The sequence below is a fragment of the Pseudophryne corroboree genome, chromosome 3 (assembly GCF_028390025.1).
Source record: "Pseudophryne corroboree isolate aPseCor3 chromosome 3, aPseCor3.hap2, whole genome shotgun sequence".
In the NCBI taxonomy this organism is placed as follows: domain Eukaryota; kingdom Metazoa; phylum Chordata; class Amphibia; order Anura; family Myobatrachidae; genus Pseudophryne; species Pseudophryne corroboree.
Window position 1 is genome coordinate 703,996,528 of NC_086446.1, and position 20,356 is coordinate 704,016,883.

Sequence of the window (20,356 nt, forward strand, 5' to 3'; positions counted from 1 at the left end):
GGGTTCCGCAGTGCCCAATTACAGAGTACATATGCACATAATCAAAACAGTTGAAGACAATATAGGACAAGTACAGGGTAACTAAGCATAACTACACCAGTAAATGACAGAGATAAGTTCCAGGTGGCCAAAAAACTGCGTGATTTGGGCACTTGAGGATTATTAAAGTAAGAAAAAGTATAAGCACATGAGGGAAGAGGGCCCTACTCGTGAGAGCTTACATTCTAAGGGGAGAGGTAGACAGACAGGGGTGACACAGATGGGGTACATAGAGAGCGTGGAACAGAGGGTTAGGATGAGATTTGGCTGGGTTTGGTAAAGAAATGGGTCTTAAGAGCCCATTTGAAGTTTTGCAGAGAGGTGGAGAGTCTGAGGGGGAGAGGTAAAGAATTCCAGAGGATGGGAGCAGCACGTGAAAAATCTTGGAGATAGGAGTGGGAGGAAGTAATCAGAAGACAGGAGAGTCAGCGTGCATTAGCAGAGCGAAGAGGACGGGTGGGAGAGCAAAGGGAGATAAGGTCAGAGATGTAGATGGGAGAGGAGTGGGTGAGGGCTTTGTAAGTGAGTGTGAGAAGTTTGAATTGGATTCTGAAAGGGAAGGGAAGCCAGTGAAGGGCTTGTAGGAGAGGGGAGGTGGACGTAGTCTGTTTGTAAGGAAGATGAGCCGGGCAGCAGCATTGAGGATAGATTGGAGTGGAGAGAGATAATTGTAAGGGAGGCCAGTTAGGAGGATATTACAGTAGTCCAGTCTGGAAATAATCAGTGAGTGGCATCCTGGGTGAGAAAAGGTCTGATCCTGGAAATGTTTTTGAGATGAAAATGACAGGTTTGTGAGAGGTGCTGAATGTGTGATTTGAAGGAGAGGAAGGAGTCAAGGATTACACCAAGACAGCGTACTTGGGGGCTAGGGGAGATAGTCGTGCCATCAATGGATAATGTGATTGTGGGAGGTGAGGTTGTGCGGGAGGGTGGGAAGATGATTAGCTCAGTCTTAGACATGTTGAGTTTAAGAAAGCGCTGGGACATCCAGGAAGAGATAGCAGAAAGACAGTTGGAGATATGAGTGAGGAGAGCCGTGGAGAGATCAGGGGAGGAGAGGTAGCTTTGAGTGTCATCAGCATAGAGGTGATACTGGAAGTTAAAAGAACTAATGAGTTCACCTAAAGATGACGTATAGAGAGAGAAAAGGAGAGGATCAAGAACAGAACCTTGGGCGACACCAACTGTTAGTGGAAGTGGAGAGGAGGTAGCATCATGAGAGGAGACAGAGAAGGAACGATTAGAGAGGTAGGAGGACAGCCAGGAGAGGGCAGTATCGCGTAGACCAAGAGAGTGAAGGATTTGCAGAAGGAGAGGGTGGTCCACAGTGTCAAAAGCAGCAAAGAGGTCAAGAAGAATAAGCAGAGAGTAGTGGCCCTTAGATTTGGCTGCATGGAGGTCATTGCAGACTTTTGCGAGGGCAGTTTCAGTGGAGTGGAGAGAACAGACACCAGACTGGAATGGGTCAAGCAGTGAGTGAGAGGAAAGAGAGGCAGTGAGGTGATTATAGATAATACGCTCAAGAGGTTTGGAGGAAAAGGGGAGGAGAGAGATGGGTCGATAGTTGGAGAGAGTGTTAGGATCAAGGGTAGGTTTTTTAAGAATAGGGGAGACAAGAGCATGCTTGAAGGCAGAGGGGACAGTGCCTGATGAGAGGGAGAGATTGAGATGGTGGGCAAGATGGGAACAGGCAGAAGGAGAGAGGTAGCGGAGGAGGTGGGAGGGGATAGGGTTGAGTGGAGAGGTTGTGGGGGGGATGTATGAGGGCCATGACTTCCTCACCAGATACATGGGAGAAAGATGTCAGAGTTGGTAAGAGGGAAGGAGAGGGGTGGCAAGGAATGGGTGGTGGATGGTTGCTGGTCTGGTGGGATGTGATGTCCTGATGTATGGAGTCAATCTTGGATGTGAAATAAGTGGCAAAGTCAAGAGCAGACAATGAGGAAGGGAGAGGAGGTGGTGGTGGGCAGAGTAAGGAGTTAACAGTGGCAAAGAGGCTCCGGGGGTTGGAAGACTGGGTAGAGATGAGAATTTTGAAGTATGATTGTTTAGCGAGGGAAAGGGCAGCACTAAAGGATGAGAGCATGAATTTGAAATGGAGGAAGTCTGCTTTAGAGCGTGATTTCCTCCACTGTCGCTCGGCAGTACGTGAGCATTTTTGTAGATATCTGGTGCATTTGGTGTGCCAGGGTTGAGGTGTTGATCTGCGAGGATGAATAGTGGTTGATAGAGCAACAGAGTCAAGGGCAGAAGTAAAAGATGCATTGTATAGGGATGTGGCTTGTTCAGGGCATGTGAGAGAGAGAGAAGAGGAGAGAGAAGTGAGTCAAACAGGGAGGATAGGGATGAGGTGTCAATAGCCTCAATGTTACACTTAGTGATGGTAGCCTTAGGAGGGAGAGATGTGGAAGCAGAGATAGATAAGTTGAAAGAGAGCAAGTGGTGGTCAGAGAGGGGAAAAGGGGAATTGGAGAAATCAGAAATATCACAGTGGTGAGTGAAAACCAGATCCAGTGAGCTCCCGTTCACATGGGAGTGTGAGGTGGTCCACTGGGAGAGACCAAGTGAAGAGGTGAGGTTAAGGAGTTTACAGGCAGGTGATTTTGTGGGGTTATCGATAGGGATGTTGAAATCACCTAGGATAATGAAGGGAATGTCAGAAGAGAGGAAGTGAGGTAGCCAGGAAGCAAAGTTGTCGAGGAATTTGGAGGAAATGCCAGGTGGACGGTAAATGACAGCAACTCGAAGATTAGTAGGTTGGTAGAGGCGTATTGCATGGACCTCAAATGTAGAGAATGTAAGAGATGGTTCTGGAGGTATAAGTTGGTATGTGTAGCTTGAGGGTAAAAGGATCCCAACACCACCCCCATGGCGACCCCCGGGACGGGGTGTGTGTGAGAATGTGAGGCCCCCAGCAGAGAGAGAAGCAGGAGAAACGGTGTCATAGGGAGTAATCCAGGTTTCTGTAATGGCCAGGAGGTGCAGGGAGTTGGAAATGCAAAGGTCGTGAGTGGGGGCCAGTTTGTTGCAAACAGATCTGGCATTCCAGAGGGCACAGGATAGGGGGTATGAGTTTGTGGGAGAGATGTGAATGAGATTATCAGGATTGCTGTAGTGTTGAGGTAAGATTAATGTGGAAGGAAGGGATAAAGAGTGTGTAATGATAGTGCTGGGGCCTTGACTAGGAAGGGAGACTGCAGGAATGAGGCAGGGAGGGAGTGCAGTATGATAGTGGTGGAGGAGAGGTGAGGTGACAGGCAGAGGAGGGAGAGAGCAGGTTGAGCGGTGGGGTATAAATGGTGTGAGGGGGCAGAAGTGAATTGCAATGGGGAAACTGAAGAGGAGGGTAAGGGAGGCAGACAGAGGAGAGGAGAGAGGATGAGATGTAGGAGACTGGGAGAGAGGGATAGAGGAGGTAGCAGGGGACAGAAAAAAGGAATAGGAAGACAAGGATTAATGGGGGATGTTGCCAGCCTGGCCATGGTGTGGATGGGGTAAATAGTGGTAGCAAAATGAGAATAGGATTAGTGGTGGCTGAATAAGAGAGCAGTGAAGTTTGCAGAAATAAATACGATTTGTAAGTATTTAAAATGTCGTTAGTATCTACAGGTTAACAGTAAGTCAAATATTTGCTGTTAGATGGAAAATTACACAGTGTTGGCAAACCGCAAGTCAGTGTTACTTCATTAACAATGCTTCTCAATGAAGCATTTGTTTTCCAGGTATTTGCAGGGTCAGAGTAGAAGTTGCATTGCAGGTGTTTTTGCAGAAAGTGAATGTATAGTTTCCCAAAAAAGTGGGAATTGGAGAATATTAGGAGTGAAAAATCATTTGTAGCTGCAGTCCAAGTATTGTTTTTTTTGCATTTGATTGGTGTTTCCTTTCAGTTTCCATCCAGTAGAAGTCCAGTATAAGTCACAGATGACACCCTTAGAAATTTTCTCACTTTGAAATCTTCCAACCCACACTGATTCAGCCACGCTGATTCAGCTAGACTACACACTAATATAAAGACCAACAAACGTGTATGTAAGCACATTGATTGATTGTACCCTCCCCTAGCCCATCACCCATTTGAAGCAATAAAACTTACACAAACAAATGGTGTGTGGGTATGAAACCATCACACATTCCCCAAATAACTAAAAAAAAAAACCTTGCTTAAATCTGCTAATATTAATTAATACACTAGACATACCTATAGCTAAGCATTCATGGTATTCATATATGATAATTAGCAGATGCACTACAGCTTGCTGGTGATTGTTGTCCCACTAGACATACCTATAGCTAAGCATTCATGGTATTCTACTACACATGCATTCGCACACTTGCACAGCTAAAATACACTCCCCTATGGTCGGCGACTATCTGTTCGCAGCTCTTCAAAAAAAACCTAGCGAGCGATCAGGTCTGTTTGGGTGTGCTTCATTACCTGACTTCAGCATGTGGTTCTTGTTAAGTCAGGAGCCTGGGTTATGTGCAGTAGCACAGTTGTACTGATTTAGTAATTAAAGGGGGTCTGGCTGCATTGAACCTTGTCATTGATTGGTGATCTCTTTATATTCCCAGTCTGCCCATTACTTCCTGCTGGTCATAGATCCTGTTTGCCGTGGAAGCCTTTGGCTCTCTGTTTCATATTCTTGTCCTGTGAGATCCTGTGCTAAAGTGTACTTGCCAGACCCAGTCCTGCCTGGTTTCTGTCTGTCTTGGTTTTAGCTGCAGTGGGGATTTCTCCACGCTGTACTTGTTCTTTGTCTTGTCTGTGTCTTGGTATTTCTGTTGTTATCCAGTATCATTTCAAACGCATACAGCTGCTTTACACATACCACCACCTGTGTCTCTATTACCACAGTCCCATTCCACTACAGTCTCTCTCTGGCCTGTTTATCTGTGTACATTGTCACAGTCCGATTAGTCTGTTCTCTGAACAATTCCTTGTCTCAGTCTTTGTGTTGGTACTGCGGTTGCCAGAAGTAACATCTACTGGCCTGGAGCATTCTGTGTTGTTTGTATGTCTTTTCTGCTTTCCCTGTCTGTATTCTGTTGTCATGCATTTCTGTTGTTGCCAGTAGCAACCACTGTGAGTTCAGAGCATTCCTTGTCATTTCTGTACCAGTTGATATGTGTCTTATCCAGTCCTGATCCCGCTGTGTTATACTCCTGCTATTTACCAGTACCTGCTAGTCCAGTTTTGTCTAGTCCTTGTCTAGTGTGTGCCTATCTGTCCAGCTTTAACCCACTCTGTGCCTGGTGTGTGTCTACTCCAGCATATTTCCTTGCACTAGCCCAGCCTCCAATAGTTTCCATGTCCACATTAAGACCTGGAGGCATCTGAGTACCGGGTGGACTTAATCCACCTAGGAAAGGCGGCTGCTAAAGGTGAAGTTTTAGTATGCAGGAGACTTGAGGATTTGCGTAACACTCCATCCAGATACATTCCCCAGATCATTTCAATCAAATGACAGCAGTTACTGCTAGGCTGCGGATATATTCCCCAGATCGTAACAACTGCGGTTAGTGCTAGGCTGCGGTTAGTGTTAGACAGCAGTTAGTATTAGGCTGTGTTTAGTGTTAGGCTGCGGTTAGTGTTAGACAGCAGTTAGTATTAGGCTGTGTTTAGTGTTAGGCTGCGGTTAGTGTTAGACAGCAGTTAGTATTAGGCTGTGTTTAGTGTTAGGCTGCGGTTAGTGTTAGACAGCGGTTAGTGTTAGGCTGCGGTTAGTGTTAGGCTGTGTTTAGTGTTAGGCTGCGGTTAGTGTTAGTGTTAGACTGTAGTAAGAATTAGGCTGCAGTTAGTGTTAGGCTGCAGTTAGCGTTAGGCCGTGGCTAGGGTTAGGCTACAATTAGGGTTAGGCTACAGTTGGCTACAAATAAATTAATATAATAATATCTTACCCCTAGTGCAGTCCCATACTGTCTCTCCACAATTTTAAATGAAGTGAATGGCTGCAAGCAACTCCAGTCATCCACCAATCAGCAAGCCATTCAGTGTCAGGCTGCAGGCTGGAAGGCAGGTAGAGAATGCAGCCTGACCACTCTGTGTAATTCACAATCAAAGCAGCTGGGCAGCATTTGCTACCTGCCTAAGCTTTGGATGCACCTGCCCGGGGGGGGGTTGGGGGCAGATGCCCACTTCACCCTCTGCCCCTGCTCGAAGTTCCCTAGAATTATTGGGCCCTGGTCAGCTGCCCAGTGAGCCTATACTTTAAGATGTCCCTGTAATGTTGACACTTGACACTGAACATTTTGACATTATGTCAGTGTCAAAATTGTGTATGTTAACATGCCAAATGTCAAAATTGCGACAATGACAGCATCCTGAATGTCGACATTTTGACCTTGATGAGATTCTGGTGTCGCCATCCTGAATGTGGACATGGTATAGCACATCCCACTAAATAATGTGCTTATCTTTCTGATTGTGAAGCAGTAGAGAAAACTTAAAAGTTTCTGAAAAGGATATTAAATGCACATCAAAAACTGACCTTAAAGGTCTCATAGGCATCAATGTCGCCGTCAGGGGTAGAGGGATTGTAATATACTCCATTCATAAATATAGGCTCCAGCTTGATGCATGGGTCTTCACGTTGCTCCTCTAGGTAATGGCCTTCATGGTTGTAACCAGACATGTCTACAACCGGCAGCAGGTCATACACCTGAGTAAAGGAAATAGCTGCAGTCACAGTGGCTGGAATTACTTTAGTGCTGGTGAAATATCTGAATTTCATACCGATTTTGCGGACAATTCAGCCTCAGGTTTCAGCAGTAAAACACTGGAATCTACTGCCCGCACTGCACACAGGGAGTTTGGCAGAGTGGAGAGAATGAGGTCGGCATGTGATCCCGGAAGAGCCTCGGCGACAGAGAAAGAGTGCTTCACCTGCAATCAGACAGAATGAGACAGAGTGACACTGCAGCAGTGGTTGGGTCACCGATTTCTTTCTAACTAATCTAATTCAATTCTCACTTCTTGCGACCTTAGACATTCCACTTGTTCATATCACAGATAATGCCTTTGCAGCCAGATCTATTATTGGGTTGGCCACACATGTATGGATATTCAGTATTTAATGAAAATATGACTATGACTATGGCTAGACACTTAGTGGGCATTCAGCAATCCCAATTGGCCTGTGAAACATTAGGCCTGATTCGGATGTGGATGGAGGTGCGGCACGTAATACAAAGTAGCAATGATCGTTACTTTGCACGTCGGCAGCAGACTGTCAGTGATTGACAGTCTGCTGCCTTTTTGGGGCGGGAGGGGGCAGCAATGGCTGCATTTTTTACAAAACTAAGGCATGTTGTCTACATTCTGGGGGAGTGACGAGGCCAGGGTCTCTGTTGGAAGACGGAAGCTTCTTGGCCTCTTTGTTGGATCTGCAGCGGCTGGCTTGTGCGACCCCATGGGTCGCAGGTGATCCAATGCTGTGTCCTAGGACATATTAGTTAGGACGCTCACGCAGCATGGATCACTAATGTAAGAAGGATGTGTCTACCTATATCAGACGCCTCCTGCGGTATTACCATATTAGTGCATCGCTGCTGCTGCTTCTATGTAAATGTTAGACCCTTTGAATCAAGCACTTTGTGATCACATTTTGCTTGTGATGGGTGATGTGTTTGTGGATAAACTTGCTACAAAATGACCACAGTGAGATTTGCCTGTAGCCCCAGCTGCTCAGTTAAGAAGCAGAGAATTAGTGTAGATTGGTGCGTGTGCAGAATAAAGGATGGCCACTGACACACTTCCTGAACCTTTGATGTAACTTCCGCCAACCACTCTGTTATGCATCCACGATAAGGCTGAATGGGAGCATCCTACCACCTCATGTAATGTTTTCTGCACAATGCAGGGGGGGGGGGGGGTGTCATGCAGCACATCATGGGGAAAGAATGTAATACAGTAGGCTTTCCCTCGTTTATCTGTGTGCTCCAGCTGTGAAGTTACTGTAGGCTTTATTTATATATGAGATTGTGTGAGTGACATATGGGGAAGTTGTGAGTGGTATGAGAGCAGTTGTGCATTTATAATCTATACAGGATGTGTGGTGCACACAGGCCTATGGGTACAGGGTGTTCTGCACCATACACCCTGCACCCTTGAGATAAACTGTGAAGCCCCTGTACGTGCTGCCAGCGGTGCCAACTTTCCATAATGTATTCGGAAAGATAGAGCCAGCAGAGCAGACAGCAAACACTCTCGCACTGTCCCAGAGTGTTTGCTCTCTACTGCACACGCGCCATGTTTCCAAATATCAACAGAAAGATGGCGGCAGCGACAAGGAGCTCCACCACACAGACACTGGCCACCCGCACAGGTATGGGAGTGGATTTCACTGCATGATGGAGACCTACTGGACACAGGCCCCCATCATCAGGTAAATGCCCATGCATTCAAATTAGGGCATGTGGGCATGTCACCATCTGTCGTATGAGGAAAACTAAACTGAGTGTCACGTGAGGGGGTGTAACAAACTCTGATTTACATGGATGGGATGGAATGGAATGGAGGGGGGTGGGGGGGCAAGTGAGGAGGTCTGAGTTTTGGAGTTGGATCTTGGGGCTTCGGGGGGACTTCTTAGGACATGCGGGAACATTTCATAGCAAGCGAGGGTCCATGAGAGTGAGACATTTTGAGGCAAGTGTTGGTCTCATAGGAATGTGAAACTGCAAGAACCACATTTCCATTACTGGAATTACGTATATCAAGTTGCAGATTCAGATGTAGTGGGATTGGGAAGGTGAGTGAGGAGGTCTGACATATATCAGGTTACAGATTGTAGTGGGGGCATCCGTATCCCTACACAAATGCACAGGAAAAGAGCAACACACAGTGTATTGCATGAAAATTAGATTTTGGCACAGTACAGGTTGAGTATCCCTTATACAAAATGCTTGGGACCAGAGGTATTTTGGATATCGGATTTTTCCGTATTTTGGAATAATTGCATACCATAATGAGATACCATGGTGGTGGGACCTAAATCTAAGCACAGAATGCATTTATGTTACATATACACCTTATACACACAGCCTGAAGATAATTTTAGCCAATATTTTTTATAACTTTGTGCATTAAACAAAGTGTATCTACATTCACACAATTCATTTATGTTTCATATACACCTTATGCACACAGCCTAAGGTCATTTAATACAATTTTTTTAATAACTTTGTGTATTAAACAAAGTTTGTGTACATTGAGCCATCAAAAAACAAAGGTTTCACTATCTCACTCTCACTCAAAAAAGTCCGTGTTTCGGAATATTCTGTATTTCGGAATATTTGGATATGGGATACTCAACCTGTATTGTAAGTGGAAACAATGCAGTGTACATACATTACCTTGTTAGAAAAGCACTTGTCCACTTTGAAGCTGACGCTATCTGCAATGACCTCACCGCTGTCCAGCACAAGGTACACCAGCACTTTGGTCAGTGGTGCCGTGTTAATGCTGACAGGAAGAGGAAATGTAAACTGTCCATATGATTCTAACCAGATGAATAGGAAAAAAAATACAAGATATAAGCCCTACTGTACTCTTTTATCACTTTACTTTCAATATACTCCAGGAATGCAGAACATATTTGAAAATGGTATATATTGTTTAACTTTTTTTTTCTTTCTAAAAACGGCTGTTTTTTTATGATTGAATTAGGTTATATATTTAAAACTTATCCAAAATGATTTTAGAAAATAATAATAATAATAATAATAAATTTTTATTAACATTTGTAAAATATATCGGAACATCAGGAAAATCGCAACCATTGTAAATGTGATTTCACCAGCGGCTGCAGCCGCCAAGTACACACTAGGGGGCTGAGGGGGGGAGGTGTTCATTTACATTTGCCGGGCGGCTGCTATTCTCTGCAGCCCCTGGGTGGAGGGTCCAGCTGTGCTGACCAATGAGCAATGATCGGCAGCACTGTAGACACTAGGGGCGGGTGCATGAATGCAGAAGGGCAGGGAGGTCCCTCTGTGTTTGGCGGCTGCAGGAAGATTATCTCCCAGTAGCTGGCCACTATGTGTTTCTGTCTGACTTGTCGCATTGTTTGCAACCAGGTCAGATAACACACAAGCTGGTGTTGTCGCAATCGAAGCAAACACGCCAGGCAAGTGGTTAACTGTAGCAGCTGGATAAGGTATTCAGAGCCTATTGCTTAATAATGTTTTTTTCATATGTAACTTTAGTACACTATAGAAGTCACATTACTAAACATTAGGATAACCAGCAAGCATTTAGATAAAATGTAATTCTTATGTAAATAGATCATATTGCTGCCATGAAGAGACATTTGCAAGAGACAGAGGGGTAAATGGAATAGGTTGCTAGTTTTGTAAACTGGTGAGTTTCTGTTGTGTTTCTGGTATGTAATAGGGGGCCTAATTCAGATCGGTACTGTGTGTTTTCGCACAGCAGCGATCAGGTCTGAACTGTGCAGTGCGCCGGCGCATACCAGACAGCCGATGGCTGTCTTAGCCCTGCGATCGCCTCTGCCTGTTTGACTGGCAGAGGCGGTCGCTGGGTGGGAGGGGGCAGGCCGGCGGCGTTTGGGCGCTGTTTAGGGGCCGAGGTACGGGCAACGCAGGCATGCCTGGACCATTGGGGGGCAGGCTGCGGCTCCTGGACTTCCCTCTTACTGTATGATTACCATCACCTGTGCTGAAACACCTTTCTTATCCATCAACCTGTTCAGCACAGGTGTCGGTAATCATTCATTAAGAGAAAATTCCAGGAACAGAGCATTCTGTCCCTCCTAGGATGGGTCATGTTGGGAGGTATTCATACCTCCCAACATGACCCTCTCCAGGAGGGACAGAATACTCTGCTTCTGGACATCCCTCTTAATTTGTGATTGGCAGCACCTGTATTGAACAGGTTAATGGATAAGAAAGGTGTTTCAGCACAAGTGATAGCAATCATACATTAAGAGGAAACTCCAGGAGCAGAGCATTGTGTCCCTCTTGGAGAGGGTCATGTTGGGAGGTATGGGTATGCTGTACCCATCTGTACCCCTGCCCATTCCTTTCTGTACTCCACCACTTGTGCGCCTTGGTGGAGTAGTGGGAGCAGAATTTGGTGGAGTCGTGGTTTGATTATTTGCAGTTGATGTGGATGGTGCAGGTGCACTTTCATGTTGCGCAAACATCTCTCGGAGCTGTGTTGCCTTTTAGTAAATAGCACGGTTTACAAACTGCACATCAAATTGCAGTAGAACATGCGGTTTGCTTAAATCAGACTTTAGAACATTTCTCCAATATATTTTATACTCACAAGCGCTAAAAACTGTACTTACTCTATTAATTTATAATTACTCTACCTTGATTTGGGATTAATTTCACTTCGTGCTTTCCAGAATTCACAATACCACCCTTTGCCATTACCTGTGTAGAGGAAGGGGAACATACATGATAAGAAAAAAAAAAACATACATCTAGCAATACCTTGTTAGTAGCTACAGTATGCATAAGACATGGATCTGTTCTGTTTATGTATATAGGAATGGCAAGTGTGCTCTCTCTGTCTGCTGTATCTGAAAATGGGGTGCTGTCTGTCTGCTGTATCTGAAAAAGGGGTGCTCTCTCTGTCTGCTGTATCTGAAAATGGGGTGCTGTCTCTGTCTGCTGTATCTGAATAATCGGTGCTCTCTCTGTCTGCTATATCTGAAAAAGGGGTGCTCTCTCTGTCTGCTGTATCTGAAAAAGGGGTGCTCTCTCTGTCTGCTATATCTGAAAAAGGGGTGCTGGCTGCTGTATCTGAAAAAGGGGTGCTCTCTCTGTCTGCTATATCTGAAAAAGGGGTGCTCTCTCTGTCTACTATATCTGAAAAAGGGGTGCTCTCTCTGTCTGCTGTATCTGAAAATGGGGTGCTGTCTGTCTGCTGTATCTGAAAATGGGGTGCTGTCTGTCTGCTGTATCTGAAAAAGGGGTGCTCTCTCTGTCTGCTGTATCTGAAAAAGGGGTGCTCTCTCTGTCTGCTGTATCTGAAAAAGGGGTGCTGGCTGCTGTATCTGAAAAAGGGGTGCTCTCTCTGTCTGCTGTATCTTAATAATCGGTGCTCTCTCTGTCTGCTATATCTGAAAAAGGGGTTCTCTCTGTCTGCTATATCTGAAAAAAGGGTGCTCTCTGTCTGCTGTATCTGAAAATGGGGTGCTGTCTGTCTGCTGTATCTGAAAAAGGGGTGCTCTCTCTGTCTGCTGTATCTGAAAGAGGTAATCTGTCCCTCCATCCATGGGCTCTGCTCTGCCCCAGCGTAAAATTAAAATAATAAAAGCTGAAAACCAAAAACCTAAAATTATAAATACAAATATTTTTTGTTTGTGCTGTACCCAGTGGTGCAAGTAGAAGTTTTTTCTTGGTGAGACCAATAGTAAAAAATGGGCGTGGTCACATGTCATGAGGGGGCATGGTCACATGAAACTAGGGGAGTGGCTACATGACAATAGGGGCATGGCCACATTATGCCACACACCGTAATGCCCCTTACACATTATGCCAAACACCGTAATGCCCATTACACATTATGGCACACACCATAATGCCTATTACACATTATGCACACACCGTAATGCCCATTACACATTATGCCACACACAGTAATATTTATTTCACATTATGCCACACACCGTAATGCCCATTACACTTTATGCCAGACACCGTAACACCCATTAAACATTATGCCACAAACCGTAACACCCATTACACTTATGCCACTCACCGTAATGCCTTACATATTATATCAAACACTGTAATGCCTATTACATATTATGCCACACACAGTTATGACACTGACACCATTTTATGTCCCACACACAAAAATGTCCCTTATAAATTATGCCCCAGTGGTGGGCTGGGTGGTACCATATTTCTTAATGGTACTCCATATCACCCTACTTTCAGCACTGGCTGTACCCCAGTGTACTAGAACATTTTTATTTTATTTCATAAGTACTGGGACACTGCCGGTCATACAGCAGTATATTATCTCCTACTCATACACGCTGTCAGTGAAGTCAACTGCAGTGTGTAATTATTATTATATACATTTCTGACTCATTTGTGCTACACTGTCGGTGAAGTCAACCGCAGTGTATAATTATTATTATATACTCTTCTGATTCATTTGTGCGACATTGTCTGTGAAGTCAACTGCAGTGTGTAATTATTATATAGATGTGTAACTCATTTGTGCGACGCTGTCAGTGAAGCCAACCGTGGTCTGTACTTATTAAATACACTTGTGACTCATTTGTGCGACACTGTCGGTGAAGTCAACCGCAGTGTGTAATTATTATGTACATTTCATTTGTGCGACGCTGTCGGTGAAGGTCAACCCCACTTTGTGCTGATAGAAATGGAGGCTACTACTAGTGCTGAAGCTGCTGCCACTAGTCATGACATTGACAATGCAAGTCCATCAATATCATCTGCTAAAGCAGATGCCCAGGGGCATAGAGGGCTTAAGTCAGAGTATGTAAAATCATTTCATTTTAGAGAGCTGAAGAAAAAAAAAAATCAAAAGGAAAGTTAGCTTCAGAAGCAGTAAAACAAACTGCGCATTCAGAATCAGAACCATCAGACATTCTTGAGGAACGTTTAGGCGTGTCCAAGTCAGCTATGTGTGAGTCTGACATTTCTCACACTGTCCTCATAGAGAAGCCTCTTTCATCTCCTTCCACCATTTTTGAACCATCTGCACATGTGGGGAGCAGTATAAGTAAAGATGGTGATGAATCTGATGAGGAGGGTAAAGAATATGTTGAGGAGGACAATTCAAATTGAGGATTTGTGTGTGGAAGTGGGACAGGATGAGGGGGATATGTGTGTACTATCTGACAGTGAAGATGTTGATCATGATGTTTGAGTAAGTCAGCCACCAGTGGCTGCAGTTATTGACCATGATAAAAAGAAAGCCATTGCGAGGCCTGGGCATAAGAGCAAAAAACAACCTCTTGGGTGTTGGATTATTTTAACGCCAATCCTGACAATGTTTCTGAAAGCATCTGCTCCACTTGTGTGTGAAGCCAAAGTTAGTAGAGGTAAGAACGTTAGCTATCTAGGCACCTCCTCCATGTTACGTCATTTGCGGCGAAGACATGACATTTATTGTACAAGATTATAATGAAATTAACACCTCATCATCAACATCCTCAGAGTAATTCTGAACCGAGGAACTTCTTTCTAAAAAAATTTTTTTTTTTGGGGGGGGGGGGTCCAAACAAACCAATCATTTCAGCCACAAGTGACGGCCCCTGTTGCAGAAATGATTGGTTTGTTAAACTGTGCATGTCCTGTTTAATATATACAACATAAGAGTGGGTGGGAGGGCCCAACAAAAATTCCATCTTGCACCTTATTTCTTTGCTGTGGGGATCATTCCGACCCGTTCGCATGCAGCGGTTCTTCGCTGTGGTGCGAACGGGTCGGAACTGCGCATGTACGGTGTGCGCATTGCGCACGCGCGTCGTTGCCCGGCGACGTCGGTCGCCCGGGCAACGACGTGCACAGCAAAAAAAGAAGACGCAGCGCCGATCGCATGAAGATTGACAGCGGAGAGGCGTTCCGGGCGGATACTCACCGTTTTCGAGGCATGGCGAGTCCAACACAGGTGGATCCAGGCGTTTGGAGGGCGGATGTCTGACGTCAGGACCGGGACCTTCATCGCTGGATCCGTCGCACTGGGTGAGTAACTGCAGCCCTGGTCTTGTTTTGCTTGAAACTTTTTTTAGCAGGGCTGCACAAGCGATTGCAGCCCTGCTATGCTAAAATACACTCCTCCATAGGCGGCGTCAGGTTGATCGCACGAGCAGCAAAAAGTTGCTACGTGCGATCAAGTCGGAATGACCCCCAAAGTCTCTACGCTATGTTGCTGGTTGTGGTTCACCAGTACTGGGTGCCTCACGCTGCATGGCGTATTGAGGCTAGGTGTATCAGGGCACATGGATCTGATCTAGCAGAAATCTATATGGAATCAAAGTGGCCCAGCAGAAAGCAGAAAAGATCTACCTTGGAAAACATGAGTCCCAAGCCTAGGGAAGGGTGAAAAAAGGAGGTAGTATAAAGTCCCCAACCAGAAAAAGGAAAATACAGGTGTACACTCTAAGCACTAAGAATACTTATAATCAAAACAAAAGGAAGGACAAAAGCTAGCTGGCTAGTGGTATGTGACTACAGTCAGATAGGCATTCTTTGATATAGTCCATACGCGCATGCAGGGCTGGTTTCCAAGTACCTAGAAACCCCCCCTGGCCGCCGATCTGTCAGCGCTTTAAAGAGCAGCTCAGACAGTATCTGTGATGCTGCTGCAGGGAGGCCGTGTCCGTGACAGGGAGCGGCTGGCCGATGGGCGATGGCTGCCTGTAGAGGGAGCTCCTCTCAGGCAGTTCTTGCATGAGGGAGCTAGATGATGAAGTGCAGGTTATCGGTGGAGGTGAAAAGGATGAACCAGAGGGGCAGTGACTGACTGTCTCCTCCGGTGCTCCCACCGACTCTGCAGCAGCCAGGTGCCTCATAAATCAGGGAGACTCAGTGGGGAGAGGTAGTCTATAATAAATGGTGTGTGTGTGTGTGATGTGGATGTGTGTGAGTGTGTCTGTTGTGTGAATGTATATGCTATGTGTATATATGTATGCTGTGTGTGTTTGAAAGTATGCTCTATGTATGCCTATGTATATGTACAGATGTAGTGTATATATACAGTACAGATGAATCACTGCACGGCACATAAAGATTTGTCAGGCTAAATATACAAACTAAACTACCTTTGTATATTTATCCTGATGATGGGGCACAGTTGGCTCCAAAATATTGAGAAAGTAAAGCCTGCATTTAAAAATTCTGAAATGCTGTGATTATATATATATATATATATATATATATATATATGTATACTATTTATATATATGGAGATATATATATAGATATATAGATATATAGATATATGTATATAAATTACACGTGTACATATATATATATATATATATATATATATATAAATATATAAACATACATATATCCGTGCATCAAATACATGTATGGAAACCCCCCAATGAAAATCCTGCGTTTGCCACTGTAGTCGCATCATATGCAACCGAACTCTCCTCCCCTTTCTACCTGCAATTTAAAAGGAAAATATGCAGAACTGATTTCTTTCTGTTCATTCGCTCCTGCTCTAATTTGGCCAGTGGTCTCTGATCACTGATATCACATGCCGATTGTGCACCACAGAATGCCATGCAGAAAGCATTCTGGAGCATATGTTCTTGGAAAGTAAGGTTAAAAATCCAGTGCAAAGTACTATTGCTGATTTCTGCACTTCAGTACAGAGATCAGCTGGTTGACTGATAATCAATTCTCCCTGATAATCACTACACTGTGCACTGCATAATGAGGAAAGTGAGAAGGGGAAACACCAAAGGAGGTTCTATGGCCAATGAGGGTGATCTATGGCCACTTAGGTGGGTTAGAGTCAGTGGTGCAAGTAGAAATATTTTCTTAGTGGTACTGAGTGTGGAAAAATGGGCATGGTCACATGACACTAGGGGGAGTTTCTACATTACACTAGGGGTGTGACCACACAGCACAGTCCCTTTTCTTTGCACTCTGGAGGCAAGACTAGAAATATATAGTAATGCCTCCAGTATAATCGAGATATATAGTAATGCCCCCAGTATAATAGAAATATATAGTAAAGCCCCCAGTATAATAGAAATATATAGTAATGCCCCCAGTATAATCGAGATATATAGTAATGCCCCCAGTATAATAGAAATATATAGTAATGCCCCCAGTATAATCGAGATATATAGTAATGCCCCCAGTATAATAGAAATATATAGTAATGCCCCCAGTATAATAGAAATATATAGTAATGCCCCCAGTATAATCGAGATATATAGTAATGCCCCCAGTATAACAGAAATATACAGTAAAGCCTCCAGTATAATATAAATATTTAGTAATAACCCCTGTATAATAGAAATATATTTTAATGCCCCCAATTTAATAAAAATACATAGTAATGCCCCCATTATAACAGGAATATATGCTGTAGTAGTGCCCTCGGTATAATAGAAATAAATAGTAATTAGAGATGTGCGGTGGCCACTTTTCATTTTTTGTGTTTTGGTTTTGGTTCTAATTCTCCGCTCGTGTTTTTGTTTTGGCTTGGTTTTGCAAAAACCACCCTTTCGTGTTTTGGTTTTGGTTTTGGATCTGGATGATTTTTGAAAAAAACATAAAAACAGCTAAAATCACATAATTTGGGGGTAATTTTGATCCTACGGTATTATTAACCTCAATAACATTCATTTCCACTCATTTCCAGTCTATTCTGAACACCTCACAATATTGTTTTTAGGCCAAAAGGTTGCACCTAGGTTGCTGTATGACTAAGCTAAGCGACACAAGTGTGCGGCACAAACACCTGGCCCATCTAGGAGTGGCACTGCAGTGGCAGACAGGAGGGCACTTTTCAAAAACTAGGCCCCAAACAGCACATGATGCAAAGAAGAATGAGGTGCAATGAGGTAGCTGTATGGCTACGCTAAGCGACACAAACAATTGGCCCATCTAGGAGTGGCACTGCAGTATCAGACAGGAGGGAAGATATAAAAAAAAAGGCCCCAAACAGCACATCATGCAAAGATGAAAAAGAGGAACAATGAGGTAGCTGTATGACTAAGCTAAGCGACACAAGTGTGCGGCACAAACAACATGGGACGTGCTGGAATTTGCCCAGATGTAATACATGCACAATATTGGTGGCACAGGATAGCGTACCCCTAAACCAAACACACACATGGCAAAGCCTGTAAAATGAATTTGGATAATAATAACCCTTTTATTTGAAGCTATTATAATAATAGGCAGCACAGGTGAGCGTACCCCTACACCACACAGGGCAAACCCTGTGAAAATGATTTGGATTAAATATTAATAACCCCTTTATTTAATATACAGCACAGGACAGCACCACTGAACTTATATGGCAGCACCACTGGACTGGATTTATACGGAATTATATGGATTTATATGGAATTATACGGCAGGATCACTGGAATTATACGCCAGTACCACTGTAATTATACGGCAGGATCACTGGACGTATACGCCAGTACCACTGTAATTATACGGCAGGATCACTGGATTTATAGGGCAGTACCACTGGAATAATACGTCAGGATCACTGGATTTATACGGCAGTACCGCTGGACATATACGGCAGGATCTATGGACATATACGGAAGGATCACTGGACATATACGGCAGGATCAATGGACATATACGGTAGTATTACTGGACATATACGTCAGGATCAATGGACATATACGGCAGGATCACTGGACATATACGGCAGGATCACTGGACATATACGGCAGTATCAATGGACATATACAGCAGGAGCACTGGAATTATACGGAAGAGTCACTGGATTTATACGGCAGTACCACTGGACATATATACGGCAGCACAGGGACACCACCACTGGACTGATACAGGACAACACAGCACCACTGCAATGGACTGGAGTTATACAGCAGCACTGGACATATGGCAGCAGAGGACACCCCTGTGACTGGTCACTGGACTGACTGATGCACAGGACACTATCACTGGTTTGATGCAGGACAACACAGCAACACTGTAAGGGACTTACAGTGTTAGGGACACCGCTGTAAAAGACTTACACACTGTAAGGGACTTACACTGTAAGGGACACACTGTGACTGGTCACTGGACTGACTGATGCACAGGACACTACCACTGGTCTGATGCGGAACAATACAGCAACACTGTAAGGGACTTGTTATTATACAGCAGCACTGGACATATGGCAGCAGAGGACACCACTGTGACTGGTCACTGGACTGACTCATGCACAGGACACTACCACTGGTTTGATGCAGTACAACACGCCAACACTGTAAGGGACTTGTTGTTATTATTATACAGCAGCACTGGACATATGGCAGCAGAGGATACCACTGTGACTGGTCACTGTACTGACTGATGCACAGGACACTACCACTGGTCTGATGCAGGACAACACAGCAACACTGTAAGGGACTTATTATACAGCAGCACTGGACATATGGCAGCAGAGGACACCACCACTGTGACTGGTCACTGGACTGACTGATGCGCAGGACACTACCACTGGTCTGATGCAGGACAACACAACAACACTGTAAGGGACTTGTTATTATACAGCAGCACTGGATATATGGCAGCAGAGGACACCACTGTGACTGGACTGATGCAGCACAACACAGCACCACTGAACTGATGCAGCACAACACAGCACCCTATACAGCAGCACTGGACATATGGCAGCAGAGGACACAAGCACTGTGACTGGACAGATGCAGCACAGGACACGGACACTGAGGACACAGAGAATGGAGACACGTCCTCTCTCTACACTCTCCAATTCCGGAGTGAAAATGGCAGCGACGCGCGGCTCCTTATATGGAATCCAAACCCCGCGAGAATCCGACAGCGGGATGATGATGTTTTGCCTCATTCTGGTTTCTGAGTCAGGCGGGAAAACCCGAGCCGGGCTCGGAGCGTGAAGTCCGGTAGGGTTCGGTTCTCTGAGAACCAAACCCGCTCATCTCTAATAGTAATGCCCCCATAATAATAGAAATATATAGTAGTGTCCCACGTTACAATAGAAATATATAGTAATGCCCCATAATAATAGAAGTATATAGTAATGCCCAATAATAATAGAAATATATATTAGTGTCAACATTATATTAGAAATGAATTACCCCACACAGTGAAGCCAGAGACATGCCCGGCAACCCAGCCTGTGCAGAACAAAAGCCGCTCAGTGCCGATGCATCACTAGAGCACAGGGAAGGGAAACAGCTGGACACTGCGGGAAAATGCACCCAGCCCAGTCCCCAGGCTCCTCTCTTCGTGCCAGCTGCGGCCGCCAGGAGAGGAAGCGTGATGTGATCTCATGACATCACCGTTGCGCTCCCTGTAGCTCTGACAAAGTGGGAGGCGCTGTCATGCTGCCGAACACCATGGTCTTATTGCTCGGCAGCGCATTATAATTGCGGTAATGGCAGTCACAGGTGCAAAGTGTGCAGTGGGTGGTACTGTGTACCTGCTGCCAAATTCATAAGGGTACTCTGTACCTGAGTGTCCCTGCATACTTGCACCACTGGTTAGAGCCAATGTCCCACGAGGATTTATTAGCACTTGGATGTGGAGGTTCTATTGATATGGGAGTTTACTCCCACTAGGGGGAGGTGAGCTTCAATAGGGTAAAAACATAATTCGTAGGGGCAATGAT

General features: G+C 44.8%; 1 protein-coding gene across 2 annotated transcripts in view; it reads right to left on the reverse strand.

Annotated features, from left to right (window-relative positions):
• The window catches only part of A2M (alpha-2-macroglobulin), a 175,297-nt gene that overhangs the window by 66,477 nt on the left and 88,464 nt on the right, over window positions 1–20,356 (reverse strand). For both annotated transcript variants that reach the window (XM_063962089.1, XM_063962088.1), the window contains exons 13-16: window positions 11,370–11,433; window positions 9,391–9,536; window positions 6,773–6,922; window positions 6,528–6,698 (exon numbers count right to left, since the gene is read on the reverse strand). In XM_063962089.1, coding sequence (XP_063818159.1) covers window positions 6,528–6,698; window positions 6,773–6,922; window positions 9,391–9,536; window positions 11,370–11,433 — 531 coding nt within the window. The remainder of the gene's footprint in view (window positions 1–6,527; window positions 6,699–6,772; window positions 6,923–9,390; window positions 9,537–11,369; window positions 11,434–20,356) is intronic.